Source organism: Mytilus californianus, unplaced genomic scaffold (genome assembly GCF_021869535.1).
Source record: "Mytilus californianus isolate M0D057914Y unplaced genomic scaffold, xbMytCali1.0.p SCAF_2, whole genome shotgun sequence".
Classification (NCBI taxonomy): domain Eukaryota; kingdom Metazoa; phylum Mollusca; class Bivalvia; order Mytilida; family Mytilidae; genus Mytilus; species Mytilus californianus.
Genome location: NW_026262668.1, coordinates 19012135 through 19038457, shown reverse-complemented (window position 1 = coordinate 19038457; position 26323 = coordinate 19012135). Strand labels below are relative to the sequence as shown.

The following is a 26323-nucleotide window of genomic DNA, read 5'->3' as shown; positions in this document are numbered from 1 at the left end:
TTGGAATTATTGCCCTTTAATGACCAATCTAATTAAAATATAGATCTCGGATTTCGTTATACTACGTTATACTACATAGTATAACGTAGTATAACGAAATCCGAGATCTATATTTTAATTAGATTGTTTAATGACGATTTTATCATGTTTTGCTTTACATGATAAAAATTAAAATAGATAAATAGAAACTTTAAATCACAAAAATGACCGATAAGGCAATATCTATACTAACAAGTCACTTTCATACCCTCTTTTGTGTTTTGAGCAAAAACCAGAGAAGATAGAGAGAAACTAAGCAAACCAAAGGATCAGCAATACAAGATTAACAAAACAGATATGTTTGTCATGCATTCTATTCTCGTCTTCTATGTATGTCCTTTGTTGAATATGTACATTATATAGACCAAGGTGAGCAACACCGGCTCTTTAGAGCCTCTATTAAAAAGTATACCAATCTTTAACTAAACTCTAAGTACACGTATCACAACCCAATGTATGTTCTCTAAGGTTCTAACAGTTTAATTGGTAATTATTAAACAGATTTACAAAATTATAAACGCCTAAAGAGTCTGTAGATAGTCTAAACCAGAAAATTTTGGAAAGATTTCGGCAACGTTTAAGTATTTATCGTGAAACTGAATAAACAAAAATAAAATATTTAACCAAACCACAACTCTATAAAATAGATATAAACATCTACAAAAAGTCTATCAATCTTAAAGTTTACTTAGATTCATAGTACCACATCCCACATCTCTTTAGGGTTCAGATTGATGAAATCTTTCCATTCGTCGGCATTATCTCCGATTTAAATACTATTGATCTGATAATCGCTGTAGTTTTCTTATCAGATAAGTAGTAACCTCCCTTGTTAATGTGATGTTGTAAATCAATCGTATTTTTACCATCTTTATATAATATTTCATTGTATTATTTAAATTTGTGATTCATTTAATATTTAAATATAATAATTTTATATTTCATTATAGATAAAAACAAGGAAATTTGAAAGTCTTTGATTCATTAATAACCTTCGTTCAAATAATAAGTCATGCGGTCTATTTTGTCTACATTCAATTTTATATTCACCGGCTGTCAATGGCTATCAAATAGGAAAGGAAATAAAGATTAAAAAAAACGGAAAGGAAAGCATTGTATAAACGTAAAACGAGAATTAAATAGAGCAAAATGTAGAAATTGAATGCTTATGTCGATTGTTTTTTTGTTTAGAGGAATCTAAAGCGAAAAACAAAAACACTTTTAATATTAATTTAGGTTTTTGAAAAATCAAAAACGAAAAATGAAAACACTTCCGTTTTCCGTTTTCGTTTCCTTAAAATCAAAAATGAAAAACGAAAACACTTTTGTTTTTCATTTTGGTTTTTTTAAAAATCAAAAACGAAAATGAAAACACTTTCGTTTTTTGTTTTTTGTTTTTGATATTTCAAAACGAAAAACGAATGGACGCAAATATACACGGACCTTATACGTTCAGGTATTTCACATCAAATCCTTTATGGTAATATTATTTACAAAGCACAAAAATGTCGGCATTCACCTCAAAAGCTAACCAAACCTTTAAACAGACTTATTCAGAAGGGATATAGTTACGATACTGTTGTCAGGTCATTAAAGAAGGCATATTTTGGTATTAATATTGATTCACTCATAGGGTCTTTGAATCGGAAATAAACACATTTATTCTAAAACCAGTTGTTGGCATGATACGGGTTATGTTCTCATATATTTTATGATGGTATGATACTAAACCTCTAACGGGAGGGATTGTGTTTGATTTTCATATGATGAAGACATAATCTTTCAATCAGTTTAATTGAGGTCTGGAGCTGGCATGTAAGTAACTGCTAGTAGTCCTTTGTTAATTTATGTATCATTGTCATTTTGCTTAGTTTCTTTTGTTCCTTATTCTGACATCAGACACGAACTTCTTTTAAACGGAGTTTTACTGTGCGTATTGCTGTGTGTTTTTGCGCCTGTCCAAAGTCAGGAGCCTCTGGCCTTTGTTAGTCTTGTATGATTTTTAATTTTAGTTCATTCAATGTTTTGGAGTTTAGTATGGCGTCCATTTTCATTGAACTAGTACACATTTTTGTTCAGAGGCCAGCTGAAGCCCGCCTCCGGGTGCGGGATTTTCTCGTTGTGTTGAAGACCCGTTGGTGGCCTTCGGCTATTTTCTGCTCTTTGGTCGGGTTGTTGTCTCTTTGACACATTCCCCATTTCCATTCTCAATTTTATTTACCTTTGTTTCAATTTCAATGTTGACATTCTTTTCCTTTTAATAACTGAACACGCACAATTCATGCGTAACCTATCTCTAGCTAAGGGGTTAAATTGAAGGTCACATGAATACGGATTGAATGAGGTCGAATTATTTACTAGCAAGTGAATAATTCATCATCGATGTTTCTAAGCTTATTTTGACAAAATTGAACCAAACTGACTTCTAAAAGAGAATTATTGTTTCACTATTTCATTTTCATTAATGATTGAAAAAAAAAAAAAAATCATATTTTGTTTTTTTGTTATATCTCGTAGCTAAATATAAATGCCCCTCTAATGTTTAATTGAAAATAAAAGGTTTATTTGTATAACACTGTTAACATCAGAGAATTCAAATTATTTATATCATATTTACTTATCTATGAATTTATGTTTACATCCATATATCCTTGCTTTCCTTTATCTCAAATATTCTTTTGGTTGTGGGAGACTCTATGATTCATAATTAGACATTGCGATGAATTAATTTGTTTCTTTATACCCCTTTATTGACAAGAAGATAAATCTTACTTTGGTTTTCATTTCGATCACCAATTATATGTTAACTTGGAACAGCGTTATACTTAGGAAAACAGATCAGGACAATAATTTAAGTAAGAGAAATAATGGACAGGTTCATGGTATATGTTTTTCAACCTACGTGTATCTCTTTTACAGTATTTAAGTTAAAAAACATTTGACATTTATCATCTCATATAATCAACAACTAGTATTATTTCAGTTTTAGGCTGTTTTTATGTATCCATTGGTAAACCAACATACACAAAAGACCAAATGTCGTATCCAACAGAAGAACGGTCGTGCTTTTTAATACAAGAACATTTAGATACAATACCTGGGAGGAAAGGTAATAAAAATAAAAGTAAACAAATGTGGTGTGGAATGCTACAGGTTAATAACTTTTGCAGTTAATTATCATACAGGCATGCTTTACTTAGAAAAAAATCAGCAGCACCAAAATCCCTTTAAATAATAACATAAAATATGATATTAGAAAAGCACTGAAGAGATTAATGACTTTTGACTGACAGCTGAATGTGTAACTATGTTGCACATTAGGAGCTGGATCTGCCTACCCTTCCGGAGCACATGAGATCCGCGACCCCTGTTTTTTTGTGGGGTTTGTGCTGCTCAGTTTTTAGTTTTCTATGTTTTATTTTGTATACTGATTTTTGTCTTTTTGTCATTTTCTATTTTTGCAATGGCGTTGTCAGTTTATTTTCGACTTATGAGTTTGAATGTCACTTTGGTACTTTTCGCCTTTCTTTTACAAGGTTGAACTTGTATGTTGATCCTCTCCCCTTTTAAATCATACTTAGTGGATTTAAATAGTGTAAAATGATTTCCTTAATGAGAAATCTCAGTTTATAGGACATTAAGCTAAAATTTATTTTAAAAGAGAGATCGGGTGTCTTCCGCCATCTTGTATTTTAAAATTGCAGAAAAAACATAGGTCCAATTCTTTAATGGAATGTGTTTTATTTTATTTTTAAGACTGTTTTAACAAAAATAATACATGTTTGGTTTGATTCGATTTTTTTTAACATCGCCGTATAAGTGATAATTACTCAAATAATGTGTAGAAAAACTAGAATACTTTTTGTAAGAAGAAAACGAGTCCATGTATATTTACGTCCATTCGTTTTTTCGTTTTGATATATCAAAAACAAAAAACGAAAGTGTTTCCAATTTTAAATTTCATAAAACAAAAAACTAAAAAATAGTATTTTCGTTTTTGTTTTTCGAAAAAACAAAAATGTTTTCGTTTTTGGTTTTTGATATAAAAAAAGAAAAACAAAAACGACATTTGGAATCAAGTACTATATTTAGTGCTGAGCATTTCTCTTTTAACGATGAATAGTGTCTACTATTTTTGTTTTATAGTCTTCGAAATATGTCAACGTAGATCTTTTTTATTCATGTAATATCTATAGAGTGGGTGGCGCATATTCGCCACAAAATTCGTTCATTTCCACCTACATCCGACCTACATTCGAATATTTGAAACTTTTTATGTAGGTTTCAGAAAGATTACTATATGAAAAAAATGTTTGATAAAGGAATTCTCTTCAAAACATTGGTTAAATGTTTTAAAAATGAACGCAAACTCAAGAGGAAATCAAGTTGTTCTTGTACCATGGGGGACACATTTTCGCCGCAATGTATGATATGACCATCCTCATTATCCTTGTATATTATAAAAACAATTGTTTGCAATTACATGAATTAGCTTGAGAGATCATTCCTATACGATTATTTACAGATATTTACTTTATGACTGCGCATGCGTGCCATATAAATCTTACATAATTGCCAAAATCGTTCAAAAACACCAGCGTATTTATTTATATGTGCGAATAACATTGGAAATGGGGTAAAGAGGAATATCAACAGTTCGAACATTACAAACAGCGTTTAGCATCTTTTTAGGCAAGTATTGGGTAAAGGCACACGAAATTTACAGAAAAAATAGCAAAAACGGCGAAAATGTGTCCACGGCGAATATGCGCCACCCACTCTAGTAAATAATTCATTTTTGTATATACAGAATCGCCCGCTTGACTTATGAATTGAAATAAGGTCATAAATGAAACAAAGACTTTCATATTTTTTTGTTTTCATCTATAATAAGACATATACAATTGTATACACGGAGATGTCAGTATATATTCAGGAGACTGCTGGGGTACATACTACATTTTTTACCCCAATTGGAACATCAACAACGTCATCATAGCAAACGTTACTATGTGACGTAATCTTAAAAGACGAAGTATACGTAATTGCACGCCTCTAGCGGAATTCGGGATACAAAACGTGCGTCGTTAGTTACGCAAGTTATCTCCCCTACTCCAAGAACGGGAAATGGGCACATGAAAGAGAAATCATCATTTTAATGACTTAATGCGGTCTATCATGAACCCAAACAAGTATTCCTGTGCTATGTCAAAATTTCAAAGAAATTAGCTGACTCCAATCAGAAATCTTAGATCTATCTTAGTATCCTATTGTGTGTAAGTCTGCAATTGTTTTTGTTTTAGCCTCACGCAGGAGCGGGTACATAATACCGCTCGTATCTATTTCAACAGAAATTAAAAAAAAAAAACAAATAAACTAAATTATGCTTCTAGTCGTATCATACTCGTTAAAATCAACCCAGAATTGACCCCACAATATTATTTGAATGAAATTCAGAGTGTCAGTGTAGCGTAATCTTGAAGGTAACGAATAATTACCGGTAAATTGCATGTAAATATGTCATTTAGTTTATTGTCTGGTTCGAATTAGACTATGTCAGTATGTAAATATGATTTTGTCATGACAATGAAGTCTGACCATATTGCAGTGAAGTCACATAGTTCGGACAATTAATTTTCGCCAAATACATCACTTGTATTAGCGAATCCAGGGGTGGGATTCTGCTGACTTGGTACAGGCAGTTTCTAATGTAGAAAATGGTGGATTGAAACTGGTTTTATAGCGCTAAACCTCTCACTTGTATGACAGTCGCATCAAATTCAATTATATTGACAACGTTGCGTGAATAAAACAAACAGACATAATAGGTAAAAATGTCAAAATAGGGGTACAGCAGTCAACACCGTGTCACAATCTTAATCACAACAAAAACAAACAAATATTTTACAAAGAAGAACAAAAAGCATATATCACATTTAACAACCTCGTTTTTGCTTACTTATTTTTGTATTTTATTTATGTATGCCAAATCAACCCATAAAGGATCGAGGGATTTTAAGCACTGGAACCGAATCGTAATTTTAACATCAACTCTGGCGTAGAATCGCGTGTTTGACGTCAGAATGTAAACGTCACACAGGTAGAGATATAAAATAATTTTGTCGTTCAACGTATGCAAAATTATAATAGAACAATAACACAATGGCGGGATGTTTAAAGTACAGAGACACGTCATATGTATCAAAGAAACATTAAAAGTCACACGGACAAAGCACACAAGTAAAAATGAAAAATAATACAAACAACACAATGACGGGATGCATAAGTACAGAGACACGTCAAATTGTATATCACCAAAAACAGACCAAACAGTAAAAGTAATATTAACAAGAAATGATTGTAACAGGATGCTGTTACGAAGTCTCCCAAACGAAGCTCCCATAATTCGTCATTCCCAGGGTCGCCTGACATTGGGCAAAATCCAGTGAAAATTGGTTTGGTCCAGTAAAGTTATATGCATTAGTGATGCCTGGGGACTGACCCTGTATATCATTCAAATCATATTGGCATGACAAACCAGAATATAGATGGTTTAGGGGTGGGGATCTCGACCATTTACAAGATATTAAATCATTGGGGTGGGGGACCCCTGGGGACTGACCCTATATATCTTTCGAATCTTTGTGACATGACGCACAGGAATATATATGGTTTAGGGGTGGGGATCTCAACCATTTACAAGATATTAGAACTTTCTTAAATTTCAGGGGGTGGGGGTGATCCCTGGGGACTGATCCTGTATATTATTCAAATGTTCTTGACATGATGAATAGGAATATATATGGTTTAGGGGTGGGGATCTCGACCATTTACAAGATATTAAAACTTTCTCAAATGGCAGGGGGTGGGGGTGACCCCTGGGGACTAATACATTATTTCATTTGATGTGCTGTATCATGACTAACCAGAATATATATGGTTTAGGGGTGGGGATCTCGACCATTTACAAGATATTAGAACTTTGTCAAATGGCAGAGGTAGGGGTTGACCCCTGGGGACTTACCCTTTATTTCATTTGATGGACTGTATCATGATAAACAAGAATGTATATGGTTTAGGGGTGGGGATCTCAACCATTTACAAGATATTAAAACTTTCTCAAATGGCAGGGGGTGGGTGGTGACCCCTTGGGACTAATACTGTATTTCATCTGATGTGCTGTATAATGACTAACCAGAATATATATGGTTTAGGGGAGGGGAACTCAACCATTTACAAGATATTAGAACTTTCTCAAATGGCAGGGGGTGGGGGTGACCCCTGGGGACTAATACTTTACTTTATTTTATGTGCAGTATCATGACTAACCGGAATATATATGGTTTAAAGGTGGGGATCTCGACCACTTACAAGATATTAGAACTTTGTAAAGTGGCAGGGGGTGGGGGTGACACCTGGGGACTTACCCTTTATTTCATTTGATGTGCTGTATCATGACAAACCAGAATATATGTGGTTTAGGGGTGGGGATCTTGACCACTTACAAGATATTAGAACTTGGTCAAATGGAAGGGGGTGGGGGTGACCTCTGGGGACTTACCCTTTATTTCATTTGATGGACTGTATCATGACAAACAAGAATATATATGGTTTAGGGGTAGGGATCTTGACCACTTACAAGATATTAGAACTTTGTCAAATGGCAGGGGTGGGGGTGACCCCTGGGGACGAAACCCTTATTTCATTTGATGTGCTTTATCATGTAGAACATTTTCAATTATAAAGATTGTGTCTATCACTAATAGTTTTCAAGTTATAATCATTTGAAAAAAAAAAAAAAAAATCCCATAGGGTTCTATAGTAAACCCCTCCCTTCTGTTGGCCCCTCAAAGTACCCTTTTTTAGACCTCAATGCACAAACGAAACCCTGATTGCACCACTAAACATGTTAATCTAACATATTGTGAATCCTTAAGTAAATCTAACTAGTGGTTTTGGAGAAATGGTGCGGACAAGTTCATTCAAAAAAGCGGCGGAAGACGAAGAATAATAATAACAAGTAATCCTGTGTTAGGATGCTAACACAAAACTCGCCAAAACGGCCCCCAACCATTGTTCTGCTGTTTCCATGGTACCGGCAGCCATTTTGAATTTTCATAGTCGGAAAGCACATCTACACATGACAGGTCACATTACTTACAAGTTTCATAAAAATTGGACCAATTTTCAAGTTTAGGCATTCGTGTTTCCATGGTTACGGTGGCCATTTTGGAAATTCCAAAGTCAAATGCCACATCTACATAAGACAGTCAACATTTGTGTAAAGTTTCATTAAGTTTGAAGCATTTTGAATTTTTTTACATATTTGCAGTTTCCATGGTAACGGCAGCCATTTTGAAATTCCAAAGTCGGATGGCACATCTACACATGACAGGTCACATTACTGTCAAGTTTGATACAGATTGGACCAAATCTAGATTTTTCGCATTTTTGTTGTTTCCATGGCAACGGCGGCCATTTTGGAAATTCAAAGGCAAATTCCAAATCTACATATACTCGTTAACATCTCTGTAAAATTTCATCAAGTTTGAAGCATTTTAAAAAAATTTCACATTTTTGCAGTTTCCATGGTAACGGCGGCCATTTTAAAAATTCCAAAGTCGAATAACAGCTACATATGGTGCTACCTGTAATAATCTATCATTATATAACATATAAAGTACATATGAATAATTCAACACTATCACATGACTATTGTTCTAGAATGTTCCATGAAAATTGACCCCCTAAAATAATGCCAAGATGACCCCGGGCTGAAATAAAAAATGGTGGAATGGACACCTAGACATCGGTCTCTTGTATTACACAAAACTTAAAGGTTCTACCAGTAGCGAATCAATAGTCGAAAAATGACCCCACCCATGTTCCGGCCCCCAAATAGTGCCAAGTTGACCCCCATTTGAAATAAAAAATAGTGAATGCACCCCTAAGGATACTACCCCATCATCATACCAAATATAAAGTTTCCATCATTTAAGGCTTGGAAGAAAATGGTCGGACAAATTAGGGTTAATAATAATAATAATAATAATAATAATAATAAGAAACGGGACAAAAACATAAAGTCCCCAAAACTCCGTTTTGGCGACTTAATTAAAAACCAATTGTTCAGAGAACAATTGAAGGTATTTCCACCCGAAACGATATATTTTGATGTGTTAAATATTAAAACTCGGTTAGAAATGTAATTTTCAGCGCCAAATGATAGCTTATTATACGCTGAATTTAAAAATATTGGGTTTCTATACATTTTTGTGTGAAATAAGGGAGATAATTTGTTATTTCCGGTTTGAAAATGGCACTTCCGGTATCATTTGATAGTTTACTTGACACTGATTCTAAAAATATATGGTTCTATGTACTTTTACATTAAATATGGACAAGAAATAGCTACTTCCGGTTTACAAAAGGTCATTTCCGGTTGATTTTTTCAAGGTCATATGGCTTGCGACTTAATGCACAAAGTACCATAGCTTTATCAGGCATACATTAAAAGTTAAAGCAAAGGTCAAAATCTAGAACGTCAAATCAAACTTTGACCTTGACCCCAATTTCAAGGTCATGAAACAAGGGCCTCAAATCAAAACACTCTAGGTCTCTACTATATATTGTTAATGAGTTATACATTGTATTACCATACAGCTAATATTAGATATAAAAGGGGCGAAAACTCCCATTAAATGTCTACGTACCCTTTCAAATAAAATTTACGTGTTACGACATGTCGCAAATAACAATTCTGTAAAAATATTTTGTCGATATCTTATACCCTCTCTGAAAATAAGTGATAACAAGCCAAAATCAAAATTTAGAATATGACCTTGACCTTTGACCTTGACCTTATTTTCTTTTTTTTTTGACCAAGGACCTCAAATCAAAAGACCTCAGGTCTCTATAAGTTATGGTTTTTCAGTTACAAATGCACATCACTTATATCAAATGCATAAGGGGAAATAACTCTCATATGGAGTCTCCGGATAGCTTCGGTCAAAATTAATCAAATCATCCTGAGGATATAACAAGCAGTTTGGTAAAATAAATTAGTCGGTTTCTTATGCAGTTGCGACGTATAAGTAATAACAAGAAAAACAGTGTTCGGGAAGGTAACTCTTACATGGAAAAGTTTTTGGTTACGCGGTGTCAGTTTCGAAAGCGTATTAACTGTTCGATATCATATACCATATGTCTAAGCGACATCTTGCGAAACAAAAAACAGCGAAGGAAAAAAAATTAGGCGGAAGAAAAAAAATAATAATAATAATCAGAACAAAACCAATAGGTCTTTCCACGGAAAAGTGGAAAGACCTAATAATCAGAAGAAAACCAATAGGTCTTTCCACGGAAAAGTGGAAAGACCTAATAATAATAATAATAATAAGAAACGGGACAAAAACATAAAGTCCCCAAAACTCCGTTTTGGCGACTTAATAACTAGATTTGTAATTGCTAACAATAACGGATGGCACCCTTCCCCCATTGCCAGGCGAGCGGCAGCCATTTTGAAAATTCTAAAGTCAAAGAGCGCATCTACAGATGTCTATTAACATAGTTGTTAAAATTCATAAATTTTGGAGCATTTTAAAAATTTTAATTTTTTGCTGTTTCTATGGTAACGGTTACCATTTCCAAAGTTCCAAGGACAGGTGCCACTTCCGGACATGCCATGTTACATATCCATAAAGTTTTATTAGATTTGATCCAATATTCTTGTAAGAAATGCAGCTTTCACGTGTTTTCCCATAGGGTCAATGTTAAACTTTCGCTCTGTTTCCATGACAATGGCAGCCATTTTGAAACTTCTTAATATTGCATGCACATCTGGGCATATCAGGTAACACTTCCATAAAGTTTCATCCACTTGGGTCTTATAATGAAAGATTTAGAATTTTGAAATTTTTTCACATTTTGTCAGTTTCCATGACAACGGCCGCCATCTTGAATATGCCATACCCTGTTTGCAAATCTGCACATACTGGGTAACATTATGATATAGTTCCATGACCATTGGTTCATACAATTCCAAAATATCAGCTGGACAAAACAAGTGGAAGAATAATAAAAATAACTAGATTTGCCATTGCAAGCAATAGCGGATGGCACCCTTCCCCCATTGCCAGGTTAGCGACAGCCATTTAGCAAATTCCAAAGTCAAAGAGTGCATCTACACATGCAAATTATCAATTTTGTAAAGTTTCATTAAGTTTGGAGCATTTTGAAATTTTGAACTTTTTTGCTGTTTCCATGGTTACGGCAGCCATTTTATAAAATTCAAACTTCAAAATGCAACTCTGCCCATGCCAGTTACCATTTCTGTAAAGTTTAATCCAGTTTGCAGCATTTTGATTTTTTTTGAAAATTTGAACATTTTTGCTGTTTCCATGTTTACAGTGGATAATTCCAAAATTCTAAAAGCAGACATCTCATTGCCACATGTCATGTTATATATCAATACAGTTTCATTGACTTTGGTCATATACTCTTTTAAGAAAATGCTGATTTTATGCATTTTCCTATAGGGTCAATGTAAAACTTGCCCCCAGTTTCCATGACAACGGCGCCCATTTTGGACTATCCAAATATTGTCTTGACATCTTAGCATACTGGGTAACATTTTCATAAAGTTTCATCCAGTTGGGTCTTATAACGAAAGAGTTAGAATTTTTGATATTTTAGCTGTTTCTATGGTAACGGCAGCCATTTTGAAAATTCCGAAGTCAAACTGCAAATCAGCACATGCCAGTTACCATTCCTGTGGAATTTCTTCCAGTTTGGAACACTTTGATTTTTTTCGCATTTTTGCTGTTTTCATGGAAACGGCGGCCATTTTTTACCATTCCATAGCAAGGTGCACAACTTTACATGGGGGTCCTCATTATAGTAGAGTTCCATCAACATCGGTCCATTGGAATCCAAGAACTCGCGCGGACAAAATGTGTGGAAGCAAAATAAGAAAAAAAAGAAACGTAGAATAACAGTATGTCACCCCAACTCCGTTGAGGGTGCCATAATAAGAACTGAGCAAAAACAATGTCTTCCCAAACTTCGTTTGGGAGACTTAATAAAGACAAATAAAAGAACACTTTAACACGTTGTTAAGATGATAAACAGCGTCAGTACGCAGAATCTATACTTCAAGACCATCATGTATTATTTGTGAAGTTGATACGGAATATTTATCAACAAGGTCTTGGTACCTTCCGATGAACTTTTTTTAGAAAAAAGGACTAGACGTTCTTTGACATACCCCTGGTTCATCAACTTTCTGCTCAGACACTGGTGACGTTTTACAAAGTCTGAGTAGGAGCTGCAAGCTCTTGCATACCGAATAAGTTGGGAAATGTATATCTGATATGCAGGTGAAGTTGGTATATTGCTACTAAGGTGGGGGAAATTGATGAAATAAGTTTTCTACAGGTACAACCAAACTTCAAAACAAAATCTTTATATGGAAGAATTTAGTAAAGGTTTTAAGTAATTTGTGGTAACGAATTCCCAGACATAATAATTTACCAGTAATACATAGATTACGTTCATTAAAATCCAAAACGTCACAACAGACACTTGTTCGATTCGCTCGTGTATGTAATAACGTATTTGATTTCTACGAAAGAAATCTCTGTATTACTGAAAAATTATTACACCAGGGTTTTCGATATCACAAACTAGTCAAAACATTTACTAAATTTTATCATCGGTACAAGGACATCATTCGTAAAAATAAATCAGCATGCAGACATCTTATACGTTCAGGTAATTCACATCCAATATTTTATGGTAATATTCTTTACAAAGCACAAAAATGTCGGCATTCACCTCAAAAGCTAACCAAACCTTTAAACAGACTTATTCGGAAAGGATATAGTTACGATACTGTTGTCAAGTCATTAAGGATTGCATATTTTGGTATTAATATTGATTCACTCATAGGGTCTTTGCATCGGAAATAAACACATTTATTCCAAAGCAGTTGTTGGCATGATACGGGTTATGTTCGTCACATATATTTTATGATGGTATGATACTAAACCCCTAACCGGAGGGATTGTACTTGATTTTCATATGATGAAGACATAATCTTTCAATCAGTTTAATTGAGGTCTGGAGCTGGCATGTCAGTAACTGCTAGTAGTCCTTTGTTCATTTATGTATCATTGTCATGTTGCTTGGTTTCTTTTGTTACCTGTTCTTACATCGGACTCGGACTTCTTTTAACCTGAGTTTTACTGTGCGTATTACTATGTGTTTCTTTATTCTACATTAGCTAGAGGTATAGGGAAAGGGTTGAGATCTCACAAAACATGTTTAACCCCGCCGCATTTGTGCGCCTGTCCCAAGTCAGGAGCCTCTGTCCTTTGTTAGTCTTGTATGTTTTAATACGCCCGTCAATTTTTGACGGGACGTATTATGTTATACAAATGCCGGTGTCCGTCCGTCAGTCTGTCCGTCTGTCTGTCCGTCTGTCCGTCTGTCTGTCCGGCGTAAACATGTCGCACCGTAACTTGAGAATGACTTATCCAAATTTCATGAAACTTAACATAGTTGTTTCTTATGATGGTCAAACGATCTGTATACTTTTTGCTGAAAATAAGATTAAAACTTTTTGAGTTACGGGACTTAGTAACTAAAACAGGTGTGTGTTTTTTTTTCACATGTCGCGCCGTATCTCAAAAACAATTTATGATTATTGCTTAAAACTTTACACACTTCTTAGTTATATTAATCTTAAGATCTGTATACTTTTTGGTGATGATTCAAAATTTTATTTTAGAGATATTGAGTATTTTCTTAAAAAAGGGGGAGGGGTTTTCACATGTCGCGGCGTATCTCAAAAACAGTTTATGATTATTGCTTAAAACTTTACACACTTCTTAGTTATATTAACCTTAAGATCTGTATACTTTTTGGTGATGATTCAAATTTTTATTTTTGAGTTATTGAGTATTTTGTAAAAAAAGGGGGAGGGGATTTTCACATGTCGCGCCGTATCTCAAAAACGATTTATGATTATTGCTTAAAATTTTACACACTTCTTAGTTATATTAATCTAAAGATCTGTATACTTTTTGGTTTTGATTCAAAATTTTGTTTTAGAGATATTGAGTTTTTTGTAAAAAAAAAAGGGGGTTTTCGCATGTCACGCAGTATGTCAGAAACTATTTATGCTTATTGCATAAAAATTCACACACAAGACGACGGGCGTATCATGCGCTCATGGCGCAGCTGTTTATTTTAATTTTAGTTCATTTATATGTTTTGGAGTTAAGTGTGACGTCCATTTTCACTGAACTAGTACACACTTTTATTTAGGGGCCAACTGAGGACCACCTCCGGTTGCGGGATTTTCTCGCTGCGTTGAAGACCCATTGTGGCCTTCGGCTGTTGTCTGCTCTTTGGTCGGGTTGTTGTCTCTTTGACATATTCCCCATTTCCATTCTCAATTTTATGGACATAGCGAACGAGTTGTGATATATAAAACTAGTCAACAAAAGTAACGATACACAAGTTTGAAGTCCAATTCATCATAAAATATAATAAGAAGGAAAAACTGTTCAATTATTCAATGAAAAACTTTCATTTGCATAAGAAATGCATACTATTAAAAGAATCTGACCAAATTGGAAAGTGAGAAAATACCATGTCATTGCACATAGGGGTCAAATTTATTTTGCGGAAAATGATGACAAAAGTCGGCAAATAATAATTAAGTATTCAAATATCTGCAAAGGCATACAAAGTTTCAAGCAGACCATGTTTCAGTTTAAAGTTTTAAGTTCCAATATAGATTTTTGAATTTTTAGGTGAAAATACGATTTTTGAAATAAAAAAAAAATTGCAACAAAAAAATCGTGAATTTACTTTATATCAATGATATTGATAAGAAAATAACACTCTGTAAATATTGGACTAATTGGGCAATTATTTACCTTGGTACAGTGTATCCAATTTCATTATATATGGAAAATACATTGCCTTGTATCGTTTCTTTTGTTGACTAGTATATTTTTAACATTCCAGGAGAGAAAACTCCAGCAAAAAGTAAAGTAACAAAAATATCGAACTCCGAGGAAAGTTCTAAACGGAAAGTCCCTAAGCAAATGGCAAAATCAAAAGCTCAAACATATAAAACGAATGGATAGCAAATGTCTTGATATGAATTTTTTTCATCAAGCTTGATGAAAAAAATTCATATTACGACATGCCGCAATTAGCAGTTTAGTGAAAATCTTTTGTACAGTTTCTTAAGAGTAGCCTGCACAAGCAAAAGAAAAAAGTTAGAACATGACTTTTACATTTGACCTCGACCTAATTTCCATTTTGGTGGACTCAGGACCTCAAATCAAAAGACCCTAGGTCTCTATCACATATGGTTTATGAGTTACTATTACATTTTACTTATGTCGAATACAAAAAGGGAAATAACTCTCATATGGAATATTCAGAACTTTTCGATAAAAACTATTCTCGACAACCTGAGGATATAACGATCAATTTGGTAACCCTCACAAAGTAAAGTATTCGGTAAAACAGGTTCAGTTTTAAAAGCTTATAAATTGTTTGATATCATATAACAAAAATCTAAGCGACATCTTGAAACAAAAATACTCAGCAAGAAAAAAATTAGGCGGAAGAAAAAATAGATAAAAATGAAAACAAAATCAAAAGGTCTTTCCACGAAAAAGTGGAAAGAACTTATAATAATCAGAACAAACTCAAAAGTTTTTTCCACGGAAATGTGGAAAGACCTAATAATAATCAGAACAAATTAAACAGGTATTTCCACGGAAGAGTGGAAAGACCTAATTAAATACAGACGTTGACTCCAAAATCCTTTTCCGGTTTTGTTATGTGATATCAAAAACGAAAAACGAAAACACTTTCACTTTTTGTTATTTTTTGCTGTCTCATTAACGTATAGGCATCATACCCTTTAACTAATATAATAATGGAATAATCAAGATGCTTGATACTTTGATTGACAACATAGTTGTTATGTTTAAAGGGCCAGTTTTAAAATAGACAAATGGCATAGGAACCAACATACTCCCTTTTCTTGTGGATTTGTTTTCTTATTCCTATTGGGCAGACATCATACAAGAGCTTTGTAATTATTATACGACCGCAAAAATTAAAAAATTTTTGGTCGTATATTGGTATGACGTTGGCGTCGTCGTCGTCGTCGTCGTCGTCCGGCGTCGTCCGGCGTCGTCCGAAGACACATTGGTTTTCGCACTCTAACTTTAGTTTAAGTGAATGGATCTCCATGAAATTTTACCATAAGGTTCAATACCACGAAAGGAAGGTTGGGATTGATTTTGGGGGTTATGGTATCAACAGTTAAGGAATTAGGGGCCAAAAAGGGGCCAAAAATAAGCATTTTTGTAACTTCCAGACAATAACTTGTGTGTAAGTGTATGGATCTCTCTGACATTGTACCACAAGGTTCCATATCACAAAGGAAAGGCTGAGATTGATTTTGGGGGTAATTGCCTCAAAATTTTAGGAATTAGGGGCCAAAAAAGGGGCAAAAAACAAGCATATTTCTAGTTACATGACAATAACTTGTGTGTAAGTGTTTGGATATTTCTGAAATTGTACTACAAGGTTTCATATCACAAAGGGAAAGCTGGAATTGAGTTTGGGGGTAATTGCCCGAAACGTTTAGGAATTGGGGGCCAAAAAGGGGCCAAAAATAAGCATTTTTCTAGTTTCCAGACATTAACTTGTGTTCAAGTGTATGGATCTCTCTGAAATTGTACTGCAAGGTTCCATACCACAAAGGGAAGGCTGGGATTGAGTTTGGGGGTGATGAATCATAAGGGGGTTCAAAAAATTTGGGGGGGGGGTTTACTTTTTTTTTCTTTTTTTCCTTTTTTTTTCTTTTAAAATTTTCCATTTTAAGTTGGTTATTTCTGATTAATATTTAAAAGCAAATAATAATGATATGGTAGGAGATACACACCAAACAGGATGTGTAAATTATTATATAATAAGTATTGTGCAATAGCAAGAAATTTTCAATTGCACAGTATTGCACAATAGCAAGAAATCTTCAATTGCACAGTATTGCGCAATAGCAAGAAATCTTCAATTGCACAGTATTGCGCAATAGCAAGAAATATCCAATAGCACAATATTGCGCAATAGCAAGAAATTGTCAATTGTTCAGTATTGCGCAATAGCAAGAAATATTCAATTGCACAGTATTGTGCAAAAGAAGATACTTCGTATAAATTGCTTATTTCTTGATCAATTTCAATGGGGTTTTATTCTTGAATTTTTGGGGTTCTTTAATATGCTGAATCTAACCGTGTGTTAAGTTTTTGGATTTTGGGCCCCGTTTTTAAATTGGTCCACATTGAGGTCCAAAGGGTCCAAAATTTAACTTTGTTTGATTTCATCAAAAATTGAATTATTGGGGTTCTTTGATATGCCAAATCTAACCGTGTATTTAGATTCTTAATTTTTGGTTCCGTTTTCAAATTGGTCTACATTAAGGTCCAAAGGGTCCAAAATTAAACTTAGTTTGATTTTAACAAAAATTGAATTTTTAGGGTTCTTTGATATGCTGAATCTAAACATGTATTCAGATTTTTGATTATGGGCCCAGTTTTCAAGTTGGTCCAAATCGGGGTCCAAAATTAAACTTTGTTTGATTTCAACAAAAATTGAATATATGGGGTTCTTTGATATGCTGAATTTAACCATGTATTTAGATTTTTGATTTTTGGGCCCCGTTATCAACTTTGTCCACATTGAGGTCAAAAGGGTCCAAAATTAAACTTTGTTTGATTTCATCAAAAATTGAATTCTTGGGGTTCTTTGATATGCTGAATCTAACCATGTATTTAGATTTTGGATATTGGACCATAATAGGTGAATGTCCAATTTAAAATTTTTCAGTTCTTAGACCACATTAATTCTGTGTCAGAAACCTATGCTGTGTCAAATATTTAATCACAATCCAAATTCAGAGCTGTATCAAGCTTGAATGTTGTGTCCATACTTGCCCCAACTGTTCAGGGTTCGACCTCTGCGGTCGTATCAAGCTGCGCCCTGCGGAGCATTTTATTTTTACTATTTTATTAGCTTCAATGCCACTGAACTTGAAATAAGAAATACATGTACCAAAAATACTTTAAGGCAGCTTTTAGTCTGGATTTACATCTAGGATCGGTCGATAACTAAATTAAACAAGACAAAATATGTTTTCAATTTTTTAATTGCAAAATCTGAATTTCTCTGAAACACAATTTCAATAGCTTCTTCATACATTCATATGAAGTATTGATCTCCAAGTTCATGGAATATTCAAAGGCTTGCGTTTCTTATCATGATTGTTATTAGAGATGTTGCTGCTTACAGTGTAGCTATTGAACAAGGGTTCCAAATTGTAAGGTTGAAGTCATTCCTCGTAAAGTTTCACCACCATGATTTAGTTAACAGCTATACATGCACCGAACATCAGTGTCATATATGAACACAGATATCATCCACCTGTCAGAGCCTCAATCCCACCCTCCTTATCTGGATTAGGACATCATATTATGCGACATCTCACTGACACTTTTAACTTTAAATACGTAACACAAAAGATTCAACTATTGTAGCAGAAACTGCTTACGAATTTTTGAATTTCTGGTTTTTAATGCTTTTGAACTTCATAATTGATTTGACCTTCAAACTCTTTTGAATGGAGCTCCACTAACGAGTCTTGTATAGAAAAAATGCGCGTCTGGCGTACAAAATCATGAGCTGATATTTTAAATAATTTTTTTTTTTATCTTTTTTGAAGTACCTGAGTCTAGTACTCTTAGTTTTTATTTAATGGATTTTGTGTTGCTTTTGCTAAAGTTATCAGTGTTGTAGTTTTGCTATTTCATTTGCTTACGTCTGCGTTAATGTTGTCTCTGGAAAAGGGTGTTGTTTATAATTTGTCCCGGAAACACCCCCGCCCCCACAAAGTTTTATATCAGAAAAAAAGTTTAGTGTTAAGATCATTTATTTTTACCCATGATTCTAAATTTTGTGATGCCTAAGAGTTATACAGGTAAATTTGCTCACGTGAATTTCACATCAATCTCACGTGAGAATTAACGTCAAAAGATTCACGTGAGACTCACCTCAACACGGTTGGTATTGTAACCGGGTGATTTGATCGTTTTTTTTTTCGAGTGATTATGATCAAAAATGTAAACAAACATACTTCCTTTCTGGTAAAACGTGAAAAAAAGATGCTAGAACCTGATATACAAGATCATAGACGGTAAATTAGTATTTGAGATAAAAAAGATATTATGAATCCTACATTTTTTTTGTTCTAAAACGTTTAATATAGCCTTACAATGCTTTATTCCAAAATATAGATTAAAGCCATATTTATACACATACCAATGCAAATGTGAAAGGAAATGTGCACATGGGATCTATGTATACTTAGATATACAGACACTTTACAAAAAATCTTGTTTTTGCATTGAAAAGGACATTTTGGAGAGTAAATTCATTTTTATTTGTCTGAGTTTTTTTCGAGAGCATTCCGTGTTATTTCGAGTGTGTCCTTGTTTTATCGAGTGAAAAAACAAAATTCCAATGGCTTAACATGTAATATGTCAGTTGATTTACGTTTAAAAAAACAATGATAAGGTTCAAATAAAGTACTTTTCAAAGCACGAAAATATGTATTAAACCAGTTTGATAATGCTGTATTAACACGTACATTTCATTAAAAGTCATCCTTCATTTGCATTCATAAATCTCCATATTAGTGTACCGATATGGATTTCATACATTGAATATTTAGTGATGTAAACCAAGTTTATGTGAGCTCAGACATGTTGGACTGAGACGTACGTACAAATAGTGTGTAAAGCGGGTAAATGTGTTTTTTTACAGAAAATATATCCTTAATGTTTCATTAACTATTTGTCTTGATGAAAATATTAGCTATCTTGGTGTAATCAGGGGTGTACATGATTTTACACCGGTGTTGAAACTATATACACCCAGAGGCCCAGTCGAAGGTCGTCTGCATTTTCAATACCGGTGTAACATTCCGTACATCCCTGACTGCACCGAGATATCTAATATTTCCAGTGTTGACCTTAGACGGATTTAGCTATGTTTTAAGGCCCTTTTGGTCATATAGCATAAAATTGGAAAGTGTTGTTTTCATTTTTTATTCGAAATTCCATTCAATTCAAATGTTATTGTAATCTATTAATTTTTATTTGGAAAGGGGGGGGGGGGTCCTTTGATTGTTTACTCCTTTTCTCTAGTTTTCTTGCTTCTGTACTCATTTTTGCTAAAGACCGTTTTAAAGCGGACCCATTGATTTCTTATATACAGTCCGCCAAAAGTTAAGCACCACCTAAATACAACTGGCAATATTTTTTTAACTATTGCGAAAAAATTATTTATGTTTGGTGTTATGAATTGCCTTCAACATACACTAAGAAAATTCATTACGACCAAAAAGATTGAACCCCGATAAACCCGCCAAGCAACTTTTTATTAAAGGTCATCTGCACTTTTACAAATACACTGTTTCGATATCTTTAAATCATCTTCCTATTGTCCCGCATACAGGTGAAATTTGATCTTCATCAAGTCATTGTGTAATATGGCAAGGCGTAAGTTATCTGTGGCTGAACGTTGGCAAGCAATTGGCATGTCAAATGCCGGTAGGTGCACTAGGAGCATAGGTTACCATTTCAATGTTAATCACACCGTCATTGTCAGACTTTTACAACGTCATGTTGACACAGGAACTGTAAATGATAGACCAAGGTCCGGATGACCCCATGTAACTACCCGTCGTGATGACAGACTGCTTATTCGTCGTGCTAAAGCCAACCCATTTACTCCTGCCCTGCAGCTTAAGACACCACTGGCCTCCAGGTGGTCGTGTTAGTGTTCGAACATTGGTCCATCGACTTCATAGAGGCAACCTAAGAGCACGCCGTGTTGTCAAGAGACCTGCTCTAACAGCCAGGCAACCGTATAATCAGGTTTCAATGGGCTAATGATCATCGACACTGTAACATGAGAAGCTGGCAAAAAATTCATTGGTCAGATGAGAGTCGGTTTCTGTTACAACCAGTAGACGGCAGAATACAAGTTTGCCGGGAAAATATAACTGCCTATGAACAAAACAACATTTGCCCAACGACTGCATTCAGTGCTGGTGGTGTTACAGTATGGGGTTGCTTTTCATACCGTTGTAAGCTGGGTATGCATATTCTACAGGGGAACATGAACGGACAGACATACAGGGATTTGGTGCTTAGAAACATTGTAGTCCCTCATTTTGATAATCACCCACTTGCATCAAGACCCTGTACATGGACGACAACGCTAGACCACACAGGGCAAGGATTGTAACCGAGTGCAAAGAGCAAGAAGCCGTTGACAATATCTTTTGGCCTTCCATGTCTTCAGACATTAACCCTATCGAACATGTCTGGGATGCCATTGGCAGAAATCTCAATCGCAGAGATCCACCTTTGCAAAATCTTGGCGATTTAAGAGTGGCAATTGTTGATGAATGGAATAGATTTCCCCAACTAAAGTTCAGAAGGCTTGTACAGATTTTGAGACGCCGTATTATGGAACTGTACCGGAAGAGAGGTGGTTACACATCCTATTGACTCAAATATTGACATTAAATTTGCCAAACATACCAAAGATTATTTGTAGAGAATTTTAATGATATTGGCTGATTAATTGTTGTGAAAAAATTAAATCACAGTGAAACTTAAATTCCGTTTCTGATTTGTGTAATTTACACTATTTCTATGAACACAAAATTTAAATGCATAGAACCTGCATAAGTGACAAAACTTAAGTTATGGTTTGTTTATGGTATATGTTAGCAAAATTGCTACTTGAATGTTTTCTCTTTTTCGAGGATAACTGATTTTTTTAAAATGAAAAAAAATTCGACGCAATAAAAATAGGTGGTGCTTTGTTTTTGGCGGACTGTATATATCGTAATACTGCTAGGTTATGGTAAAATGTTCCAGAATAGAAAGTTGTCATTAAATTGAAAAAGGTTAAATTTTATCAACATTGTAATATGTTTTTTTGTGAATTATTGGGAAAATATAATATTGTCTTTCACTTAATTACAGTTATAAACTAGAAAAAGTCAGTTTTTAAGGTCAAGAATGCCTTATTTCTTATTCACATTTTATTCTTATTAAAAAAACCCGGACCATTTGTTGAAAAACGTTTTAACTGTTGCTCTCGAAAAAACACGGACAATGCAAAAACACTGAATTTTATTTTAAAAACAACGAAATTGAGCGTTTTTTGTGCTCAAAACATGTATAGTAGTCAAAATAAGATAGACAGTAGTGAATAAAACTATTATAAATGCGAAATAGCAGTAAATTGAACTGATCGCATGTTTTATCACTCGAAAAAAACCCGATCTACACTCGAAAAAGTGGACCGATTCACTCGAAAAAACACGATCTCCGCCGGACACTATACCTACCGTGCTCAAATGAGCTTTTACGTGAAACTCACGTGGAAATTTACATTTGAACTTCACGTGAATTGAGACTCACATGAAACTCACGTGAAATTTAAATTTTTCACGTGAATTTTTCATGAACTTTACAAAAAAAATTGTTTTTTTCATGATTTTAATATAATTTGAAAATTTAGATGATGTTTGAATAACTTAATTTTTTAAATTCATATGAAAATCACGAGAAAAAAAATTCATGTGATTTTCACATGAAATTCACATAAGTTTCACATGAGATTCACGTGAAACTCACATAAGCTGATTTTACACGAGTTTTACAAATAAGCTCGTTTGAGGTGAAATTCACGTGAATTTCACGTGAGATTCACATAAAATTAGATTCTCGTGAAATTTATGTGAGTGAAATTTCCCTGTGTAGACATGAGAATGTACCAACCTGCTATTGCATAATGCCTCATCACTGAATACACCTTATCGCTATTTGTCCGCCAGTAATGGACATCACAAAGGTTCCCGAAAATTATAACGTCACAATCAAACTATTTGACGCCTCTTTGACGTCAATAATTCAAGTGTCGCAAATTCTCATGTCAAGTGTCGCAGATTCCCAGCGATCAGGTCTATTATCACTAAATATGACTCATTAATGCATATTAACACCATTTGGTGTTACACACGTGGAGTAGGATTTGCTTACCCTTCCGGAGCAACAGAGATCACATCGAGTGTTTGGTGGGGTTCGTGATGCTCAGTCTTTAGTTTTATTTGTTTTTTTGTTAACTGTTGTTTGTCTTTTAGTCGATTATCGTTTTTTCCCATGACATTGTCAGTTTGTCGTCGATTTATGAGTGGCATATCCCTTCGGTATCATCCGCCTGTCTTTTACCCGGTTAGTGTCACTATTTCGACAGGAACTACTTACCCTTTTAGTATCACTGCATCTGGAGCTGTTCTTGTTAATATTATGGTTAGCTCGTATGCCTTCATTAGCCGCTACACAAAACAAACTAGTCATAATCATTGTTCTTGATTTTTTTAATATCACATTAAATCTTTAAAGGTTAAAAGTTTGCATCAGAATCTCTTTAAAAAAAAGCTTAAAAGTGCGTTGTATGTATGTTAATGATTTTTGTCCCATAGTTTCTTTTGCGAGATGTACCTTTAATTAATTTTGCATGTTGTTTGGATGTGTCAATTGAAAACGCAGTATTCTGATCCTTTAAGAAAATACTATTAACCTTGCCATTTAATATAGGATTAAACGCCTTTTGAAGGAATTTATTGGTGTATAAACTGGACAAATTCGCTCACAAACAAATGAAAGTCCGAAGGACTTTAATGATATATGTGTGAATGACTTGGTCCAGTTTAGACACCAAATAAATTCCTTTAAAAAGGAGTTAAACCCTTATAATTCTTTGAAATTAGAGATAACGAATTTAATTTCCACACTCGTAACCTCTATCTCACATAAATTGTAAATTTGTGTCATTGAATTGGCCTGGCGGATGAATATATTTTTGGTTAACACAAAAAAATTTACTCCATGAAAATCTGATTAAACTACAAAAATATCTTATCATCATTATTCAAATGAATGGTTTGTGTTTATTATTAGATTTAACGACGAACGTGAAGTAAAATAAAGATTTCTAACATCGAGCCGGTTTGTGTTATTATCGCCGCCATCTTGTTTACATTAGGTTATAAAAAGTTGTTCCATCAACGTCGTCTATAGAAAAATAAAATAATCCAAGAGCCACTACTGGAAGCCCTCTCGATCAATCATACACGTACAATACACGTATTACCTTATATGCAAATCTTAAAAGAATTATTATTAAATAACATATGTGTGTATCTAATAATCATTGTTCAACAATTTTATAGGAATTATGCCGTCTACCGACGTCTACCTTAAATCGAAAGTCTACTCAAAAGATCAAGATTATGTAATGAAATTAACATGTTATGCATTTGTGCAGCCGTTTGCAATATCAGCCTCTTTCTTTCAAAATTCCATTCAGATAGATGGAATAAGAATTGACGGGAACAAGTGTTTTCATAAAGATGGCCCATGTCTTCCTGATAAGTGTTCCTGTTGTTCAAACGAAGGATTTTACGCCTTTTTCCTGTACTTAAAAATATTTGACATTAAAGACCTTCGAAGTGTATCTTGTGAAATGAGGACTGACGAAAAATATACGAGAAGGATTGCTTCGATTGATCTCAACAACACAGGTAATTAACGAAGTAAAGGGAAGCAACTGGATCTCTATCGAACAAACTAATAAATACTTAAACAGATGTTGGGTAAAACGTAAATGAGAAACCAAAATATCTCAAAAACATATATCTCCATCTATCTAATTGAGGAAATAATAACATAAGAAAAACAACACCTTTAGTTTAGCTGGTTGCTGGTTATTTTTTTTTCAAGTTTTCCTTGCAAATGAAAGTCATACGATACTTTAAATTTAATAAAAACAGCTGCATATGTTTTATATACTTGAATTGCTAAGTAAAACTATAAAACACGTGTACACAGACTTTCTTTTGAATGAAAATCCTGTATAATATCCAAAAAACAGAGATGTACTGCTATTGAATAATTATATTCCCCTACTCGCTGATAGCTTTTCCGTATGCAGTGACATAAACCATGACACATTTCATCAGAAATTTGGCACAATTCAGCACAAGTTCGAGGGAAAACTTTTTATGAAAGGAAAGGTAAACAAAAGTGGAAGCAAATACAGTATTAATCGATTTTGAAAGAAAAACAAATAAAAGCACCAAATAATTTAACAACTTATGGAAAATATAAAAAAATATACGTATTTCAATCTATCTTCTCACGTATTTTACACCTGCTCCATGATTCTGTTTTAATAGAAAACTTCGGAAACCAAAACCGAAAGGTAATTAGCAATCGAAGTTTTTCGATCAGCACGGAAAAGCAGATCGGAATCAGTTATGACGTACAGAGTAATCGTTCTAATCGTAATCATGTTAATTGACCAAAACAACGATGAAAGCACATCATATAAGTACGTTTTGGCATCATATAATGAAGTAATCCGAAAAACTTTATATAGTGTTACAATCACATGATATAATGACACAACGACAGCATATAAAGATGTTTGCACATAATATAAGAAAACATGCACATCATATAAGGATATTTGCACATCATACAAGTATATTTGCACAACATATAAGTATATTTGCACATTATATAAGTATATATACACATCATATAAGGATCTTTGCACGTCAAATAAGTATATTTACACATCATATAAGTATGTTTGTACATGGTATTCGGATGTTTGCACATCATATAAGGATCTTTGCACGTCATATGATGTCAACTAGACACCATATAAAGGCAAATGGGCATAATAAGACAGTTTTCGTGTTCGATAAGTTACTGATCATTTAACGATCCTTCAGGATAACCTCAAACAGTATCGCCTAACGGTTCAAGTACTATGGCCATCTGCTTATTTCTAATATAAATTTATTTTTTTCAATCAAAATGTGAGCATCTTGAATTCGACCAGACAAACAAAAATAGTGTATACTGTTGATCACATTATATATATAAGCCATACTGTGGTAATTAGACTCATATCTTTTTTGAAGAAGATGAATCGTTTCAATTGAAAAAAGAAGGGTTTGTATTCTGAATTAATGACTACAAACTAGCCACAAACGCGAATATTTTGAATATCAAGACGTTAACTGGATTTGTGAAGGAAT

At 33.9% G+C, this 26323-nt stretch overlaps 1 protein-coding gene across 2 annotated transcripts in view; it reads left to right on the top strand.

Moving 5' to 3' along the window:
- Nucleotides 1–3019: 3019 nt before the first annotated feature.
- The window catches only part of LOC127729412 (uncharacterized), a 133960-nt gene continuing 110656 nt past the window's right edge, over nt 3020–26323 (top strand). For both annotated transcript variants that reach the window (XM_052237245.1, XM_052237244.1), the window contains exons 1-2: nt 3020–3148; nt 24446–24796. In XM_052237245.1, the coding sequence (XP_052093205.1) occupies nt 3076–3148; nt 24446–24796 (424 nt within the window). In that variant the 5' untranslated portion in view covers nt 3020–3075. The remainder of the gene's footprint in view (nt 3149–24445; nt 24797–26323) is intronic.